The 8371-nt window shown below is 23.5% G+C and overlaps 1 protein-coding gene across 1 annotated transcript in view; it reads left to right on the plus strand. All coding sequences in view use genetic code 6, as the record gives it.

Moving 5' to 3' along the window:
* Window positions 1–675: 675 nt before the first annotated feature.
* Window positions 676–8371, plus strand: part of TTHERM_00388650 (hypothetical protein) — a gene marked incomplete at both ends in the record, with an annotated part of 7973 nt that continues 277 nt past the window's right edge. The window contains 5 exons of the mRNA XM_001019369.3: window positions 676–1428; window positions 1572–3255; window positions 3307–4636; window positions 4689–7799; window positions 7867–8371. The exon at window positions 7867–8371 is cut by the window's right edge and continues 145 nt beyond it. Coding sequence (XP_001019369.3) covers window positions 676–1428; window positions 1572–3255; window positions 3307–4636; window positions 4689–7799; window positions 7867–8371 — 7383 coding nt within the window. The remainder of the gene's footprint in view (window positions 1429–1571; window positions 3256–3306; window positions 4637–4688; window positions 7800–7866) is intronic.

Below are 8371 nucleotides of genomic sequence, written 5' to 3' on the forward strand. Positions count from 1 at the left end.
AAACTAAAAAAATAATCAAAAATTTAAAGTTTAAAATAATTAAATCTATCTAAAATTAATTAGCTTTTTTTTATATAAATTAAATTTATTTAAAAATTTAATAATATTTGTTTTTTTATGTGTGAGCTTTATAAGTAATTCAATGCTTTTATTGTTTGGTGAGAATTTTTAAATAAAAGAAATTTTAAAAAAATGTAATTTGTTAAATAATTTAAATAATTGATAATAAAACATTTATTTATTTATTAAAAGTGCTAATTTTAAACAATAATATAAAATATTGAAAAAACAAAAATGTATGCCTTTAAATTAATATTATTAACATGTTAGTAATTGCTTTATTGAGTCTACTTTAACAAAGTTATTAATTCTTTTTCAATGGTGAGCGATATACAGCTGTACTAAATAATTATGTTTTGATCAAAAACTACTTTCATTCTTGTTGGCAGAGTATTATTGCAAAACTTCTTAAAAGATTCTATTCTAAAAAAATAGAAATTAATGCTTGAAGGAAACATTGTTAAAATTAGATTTTGATTTATCAGCACTACTTTTAAATTTGTTAGAATTTAAAAAATAATATTAAAAAGGAACAAACAAAATCATAAAATAATAATGCAATCAGTCAAAGAGAAGATTGGCAAAGTGATGAACTTTTTTAAAAGGTAATTCACAATGCCGATTGAGAACTTAATTAAATTTTTATTCGAGCGATTCTTAAAGACCTATGTTAAAAACGAAAGTATTGATTTCAACTAATTTTATAAAGAAGGACTTAAAGATATCTAGCTTAATGAAAATCTTTTAAACGATTTATTATTTCAAAACTCTCCTTATAAAATAAATAAAGCTATTATAAATAATGTATCTTCATAAATAAATTGGTAAAATATTTTAGATAAGAGTGCAATAGTAAAAATTTAAGGTTTAACTATCCATTTATCAGTATAGAACTTTGATAGATAATCCTTTTTGGCTAAGAAATATTAACAAGCGCGAGATAATAGTTAATTAGGGGATACAAATGCTATTATAGAGGAACAAGACCTTGAAGATTCTATTAAGCAAAGTGTTAGAGAATCCTTGAATTCATTTAAAAGCTAAAAATAATCTAGTGAAAATATGTACGAATAAGTAGACGCCTATAAGGTTTTAGTGAAAAAACTTCTTCTTGGTTTGAAGCTTTAAATAACTGACTTAAATATTTTTTTAGAAATACCTGAAGTAAATTCTGAAGTGAAGCAAAGAAATACTGGAAAAAACGAAAATAATTTCCTATTGTTTCATTTAGAATCGTTTTATTTATAGTAGTTTCATGACAAATAAGAATCTAAATCTTTTATCAAGTAGGTTTTATTTTCTAATTTTGAGACTAAAGCTCATGGTTTATAGGTCTACTTAACTTAGAAATGTGAAATACCATAAAATGTAATTTTATTTGATTAGAAATATTTATTGAAAAAGAATTTTAAAGAAAAAATATTTTAAATGAATCACTATTTTAGTTTAAATTTTATATTTAAATAAATTAAATGAAATAAATCAAGCCAAATAAATTTTAATTAAAATAGAATATTGAATCTAATTAATGTATTATGTGCTGCGGTCATGAATATGAATACAATGCTTAACTGAATTAATATATTCCTAAGTAATAACTCAGAATTAGCCTACAGAAGTCAAATATATAAGCTATTATACCTAAATTAGAAATTATGATTCATACTTAACAGACTTAGTAACTAATAACTTTAATAAAAAGTATTTAGTAATATAAAAACGATGAAAAGATAATGGAGTAAGTATACCAAAATTAGTAATTACAAAGTGAGAAAATAACTTAGGCTAATAAAATTTAAGAAACTGTAGCTCCTCCTAGAATGAGAGTTTATTCTTTTGACTACTAAGAAATGGCTAACTAAGTTTCTAAAAAATAAAAGAAATTAGAACTTAAAAAAAGAAAAAGTTCTTAAAAACAAATATCAGCTAAGAGCTCAGATTTAGCAGATATTTAATTGGGATTGAAAGAGCATAATTCGTTTTCTTAACATTCTGATCAATCAGAATCAGAGCATGTTGTTGGAAACGATGGCAATAAATTAGATGAACTAGATGATGGCTGGAGTGATATTGATTTAGGTTTAGACGAATAAGAAGAAAAAAAAGAAGATAATCTTATTGGTGATTAACATATAGATGAAAATTTAAAATAAATGTACAGAGATAGTAAAATAGATAGTGAAGAAGATGATACTCAGAGAGATAATGAGGAAAATGATTCAGATGATAATTCATCAGAAAATAAAATTATATAAGATTATTTTACTAAATAATTTAAATTAAAATATGAAGAAAAAATTTAAAATAGACTCAATGATTAAAATCCTATTTCTGATTAAGATATTTCGGGAATTAAATAAGACTACTCAAATGAAGAAGATTCATAAAAGGATTTTTTTGAAACTTTGTAGTTTAACGACAGCTAGTTAAGTGATATATTGGAATCAATGAGGAAAAACAACTAAGATTAACAAAAAAATAGCTAGATAACAGAGGAATAAAATAATTATGGAGCTAGCAAACAGGTAAAGTTAGAATCTAGTATTCTTGTAAAAGAAGAAATTAAAAACCTAAATAGTGAGGCTATTTAAGGCATAAAACAAGATTCGAGTCATCACTTTTTATTGTAGTCTATTCATATTTATTTATTAAAAAGTAGCTAACCTGAAACGTAAAAAAGATAATGGATTTATTCTAGAAAGAGAGGTGGAGATGAGAAAATATAAGAATCAGTGAAGTATAATATTTATTTAAAAGAAATAAGCTTATTTCAAATTAACATATCAACACTCAATGTTGTTTAGTACAAAGATGAAGGAAACTCTATGCATCTTTATTTTAGAAAAGCAAAAATCTTTGATTTAAATTGGATAAGTGTTAATCTTCAGTAAAATAATTAGAAAATATCGAGGAAAGTAGAATAGAGAAAGTAGTCTACTGATAGATCACCTTTTAATCATTATTGCATAAAATAAATTTTTAAATTAAAAACTGATTTTTCTAAAAAAGAATCTTCTACTAAAATTTTTAGAGATGAAGGATATAGTATTAGCAAAAAAATGATAGAAAACAGTTAAAAAATAAGTTAATCTAAAATATGTTTTAATCTCCTCAGTAATACTTAAAAAAATTCTGTTCTAATAGAAGTAGCATTAGTCAGTTTCAACGCAGATTACAAAACTCTCATTGATATATGTAATTTATTGTATTATTGAAAGTAATTTAAATATAAATTTTATTGAAAAGAATAATTTTTTTCTGATATTAAGCTTGAAGAGAAAAAGTCAGATGAAGAATGCTTGTCTTCTAATTAAATAAAATGTATAGAAAAATAAATGGTAGAAGTTAATTAAAGCGAGAAACTTAAATGTGAAGATTATATTAAAGATGATGACTAAAAATAACAAGATATTGATTAGATGAAAATGAGTTAGTCAAAAATATCTATTTAAATCGAGAATATTTCTTTCCTTTATTAAATTCTTGATTATAATTTTCTAAGAGAAACTCAATCTAAAGACAATAAAGAAAATAACCAAAATAATTTTTGTTGTTATTGTACTTCAAGATAAAAGAATTAGCGTTTAAATAAGTGCCCCTCCTTGTTTATTGAACTTGATTTACTAAAAATTATTCATACAACTAATACCTATTAAATGGGTTCTCTAGATAAATAATTTCCAAATTACAACATTATTAGACAGGAAATTAATTTTAATGAATTATAAATAAATATGCCTACTGAAGGTGAATAAATTACGTTTATAAGTATTCAAGGAGATAAAAATCTATCTTGTGACCCCTTCATTTGCATAGAAACTATAAAAAAAGATTAACAACTAAGAAAAGATGAAAATTTAATAAATAGATTAAATCATTAAGAAAGCTTCAATTCTATCAACTAAGAAACTGAATGTTAAAATAATTATTTAAGCTAAATCCTTAAAAGTTCTAATTTGCTCTTATTTAGTTCTAACAATTTAAATGAAGACAGAAAATAAAGCGATACAAATTCCTCAATAAATTCAGAATTGCTTTTCTTTTAAAAAGATAAGATATATGTTTTGAATGTAGATGAAGATCCTTTACAAAAAAGTAATTCTAAAAATGAAAAAAAGAAATTTCAAAGCAACTCATTCTAAGAAAACTCAACTCCGATGTGTTCTACAGAGATTTTAATGTCTGTCCCTAATATAAAAATCGATTTAAAAAAACAATTTATAGAAAACCTTGTTTTCCTCCTGACTTGCATACATAGAGAAACTGTTTTATACAGTGAATAAAAAGAAGAATGTATCTCACTGCTTCATAACTAAAATTAGAAGCTGTAATAAGAACAAAACAAATTTATTTTTAATTTGTACTCTAACAATTTTATTTTAACTTATTTCACATCTGAAAAAGATAAAATTATTGTAGAAATTAATTCTATCAAATCCAAGTACAATTTATTAGAAAGCTTATTTAAATGCTCTATTTATGATTTGATTGTTCTTGATACATAATAAGCAAAGCCAATCCTTGGATAACCTCTAAGATTAGTTGAAAGTACTAAAATTACATCGAAATATAGACAGTAAATTTTTTATGAATTATTTAATTAAATACTTATTTTTATTCTAAAAAAGATACTAAGTGTAAGATTTTATAGTGTATAAATAAGGAGTTTATACTTAGCATCAATAATTCTCTTTAGGCAAGCAGCCAATAAGAGTAAGTATTCAAAGAATTTTGTCTACGTCAAATGATGAGGAAAAAATGAATTCCTCATACTACTTTGCTTAGAGAATGATTATGATTCCTAAATCTTATGATAAATTTGAAAAAGTATAGCAAAAAGATAAAGAAGATCAAAGTGATTGGATGATTAAATTTATATTTAATGGTAATAGTTAGGAGTATGATTTTAATCTTTTTGGGTGCGTTTTTCGTTTAACTGACTTTAGTCTTCCATTTTTAGATGAAATTCAATTTTTACTTGAAAACATTGCTGATATGATAAAATAAATAAATAATGAGACTTAAGAAAAATACTTAAACGATCAATTAATTGAAAGCTAAAAATTATAGCAAAATAAAAATTCAAAAATTAACTTTAGTTTATAAATTTAAAATTCAGCACTGGACATATTTATGTATTACAATTAAAATTATCTTGAAAAAGGTGGACTTTCTAGAATGAGCTTTAGCCATTAAGTAATTGATTTGGAGCTAAAAAAAAATAATTACTACTCTAATAGTCGATTGTGTTTATTGATTCCTGATTGTAACTTTTCTATAGAGTAGACCAGTAACAACTATTTTGAAACAAAAACTTAACAACTTGAAAGCTCAGACAAGTCATAGTAATAAAAAGTGGATTAAAATAAAAATAATGTTGCTATGAATGGTTATTTATAACAGCTCTCTGGTTATTTTTTGTAGTTCGATGACCACATAGAAAGATTAAATAGTATTTTGTTATTAGATTATTCTTAAAGTATAGTATTAGCAACTGAAGAGAGTTTACTTAAACAAATGAATTTTAAATAAATATTAAATGTACATTCTTTAGGATTAAAAGCTAGCATTTCTAGTTAGAATTCTTCAATTCAAATAGAGAAGAGAGGAGTTCAGATACTTCTATGTAAAGACACAATTAAGTATCTTATTAATTTTAATCACTTGCTCTAATACAATCTTGATATTCTTGGGGATTCTGCCAACAGAAGAAAAAAAATAGCTGAAACATACATATAATCTTAGTAGCAAAATTAATATTAAAATAGCAAATTAAATTTAAAAAGCTTAGATCATCCTCATTACGAAATCATCGAAGATCAGTTGAATTAATAAATTAACTTAGCAAATTTAAATTCTTAGTAAGACCAGACAAATTTACTTTAAGCAGACAAATTTAAAAAAGAGTAAGTTAACATCAAAGGCAAAAGAATAAATTTTACAAACAGCAGAAGCGTATTCAGGACACATACAAGACTAATTAATGCGCTTGAAGAAGATGACATGAATATACTTGAAGTAGAAAAAACTTTCTTCAAGCAAGAAGCAATAGATTAACAAAATAATTTTATATACCAAGAGACAGCTAATGTTAAATTCTCCTTTTAAGTGAATTTAGATGACTTTTAAATTAATATTTTTAAAGGTTTAGATTTTAACTATGATGTTACCTGTTCTATAGATAATGTTTACCGTGATCCTCTAAAAAGAAATATGAAATTTACTTAATAAAATTAAATAAATATACTGAATAGTTGTAGTAATAAATAGATTTCAAATGAAATATAAAACAGCAATATAAAAGAAACTAAGTAATTTAATTCTCTAAAGGAATCAAAATTATTTTAATTGATTAATAACTATACACCTTAATATACTAAATTTCAATTAAAAAAAGAAGAGTATAGAAACTTATAAAAAGAAAATGCTAGAGACTATAAAAATAGAATGATTATTCTTCTAAAAGGAGCTTAACTTAAGACTGAGGAATATATTTAAGTTAATTTATCTCAATAGAATAGTGAAAGTTAGAGTGAAAATGCAGCAAATTAAAGCTCAGCTAAGAAAAAAATAATCTTAAAAGTGAAAAAATTTGAAATTATCGATGATTTAAAAAACTCTAGCATTAAAAAATTCATGACAATGAAGAAAAATAAAATAGAAATAAAAAATAATTAATAAAATTTGATGAGCTAACTTATGAGCTCTTCTACAGTCGAAGGAATATAAAATTAATTAAAACACAAAAATATTTAAAATAAGAATTCACAAATTCAAATTGAAATAGAATAAGAAACTGGAATAGATTTCTTGAATTTAGAGATTGATGTATTAGAAGAAAGCTAAGAACATATTAAATTATAAGGTGGACTGAGTATCCATCCTCTTCAATTCTACATACATGGAGTTACTCTAGATTTTTTAATTGATTTCTTTGACCTTAAATCAAAAATTTTATCCTCTCTTTCCGGAAATAAAGACTTACAAAGTCAAAATGAGTCGAGTAAAAACTAAAATTAACCTAAGAGAAAACTCTCAGCTAAGAAAAAGAATAATGCTAAAAAAATAAAAAATGAATGGGAAATAGTAGATGGTGATGAAAATGACGAGTTAGAGGCAAAAAGTGGAGAAAAGAAATAATTTAGTGATGTTGAATAATATGACGATTATTAATCCTCAGATGAATCAGATGAAGAAAACAAAGAACTTATTTTTGATAACAATATATCATTATTACATTATTATTATTAAAAAAATAACATAAATCATAGCTCTCCTAAAAAAGGAAATAATAGCATTTTTTCAGGTATTGAAGACATAAATCCTTTCTAATTATACAAAAATAAATATTCTTTTGAGATATTTGACACTAAAAAATCTCAGAATTAATAAGTAAAGGACTCAAATATTCCTGATAACTTTAATAAAACTTGCATTGAATTTACCTCAACATAAACTTCTTAGAATATCTAAAAATAAGATACCATAGTTAATCAAAAGTTAAACAATCAGCCAACTCAGTTTTCAAGTGATAAAAAAAATGAAAATACTTTCCTAGCTTAATCAAAGATGCCAGAATTAAATTTAAATTTAAAAAAAGAAAGCAGTAACTTATCTGATGATTATCAAAGCTGTAGCAAATTAAAATAAAAAGAGAGTGACTAAAATCAAGAAGAAGATGAATTTGATGATGAATTAGATAATATTAGCTTTAGTTCAATTTAAACAAATAATCAAAAGTAATTAATTAATTTATATTTATTTTTAGAAATTCTAAATTAAAATTATATTTTATTTATTATTAAGATATAGGATAGAAATAGACAATTTTGAAGTATAAGAAACAGAAATTTCAATAGATTATGATCCTAGAGCAATAGATTTATTTTAGTTGATAAATGAATTTAAATTAGAAGCTTTAAATATAAGTTCAATCTAAGGCATGAACTTTTCTTTGCCTTCATTGTATATTAACAAAAAGAATTTTAACAGTATTAACAATATCTTGCAAATAGCTGTAAATACTTATCAAAAAGACATTCTTGAAAATTAGTTTAGCTATCTAGATTTAGCTCAAAAGGTAAATCTGCTGAAAAGTGCTGCGAAAATATTCTCGAGCATGTTTGATATAGTAACAATTCCTTTTGAGAAGTACTAGGCTTAAGAAACTATAGCTGAAGGAACTTTAGAAGGTACAAAGACAGTAGCAAAAATGATTTCATATTAGGCTCTACATTTTTCTACATCAATACTTTCAACTGTAAATTCTACATTTTAGCTATTTGGAATTAAATCAAGACCTACTCGATTT

Source organism: Tetrahymena thermophila (assembly GCF_000189635.1).
Source record: "Tetrahymena thermophila SB210 genomic scaffold scf_8254587, whole genome shotgun sequence".
Classification (NCBI taxonomy): Eukaryota; Ciliophora; class Oligohymenophorea; order Hymenostomatida; family Tetrahymenidae; genus Tetrahymena; species Tetrahymena thermophila.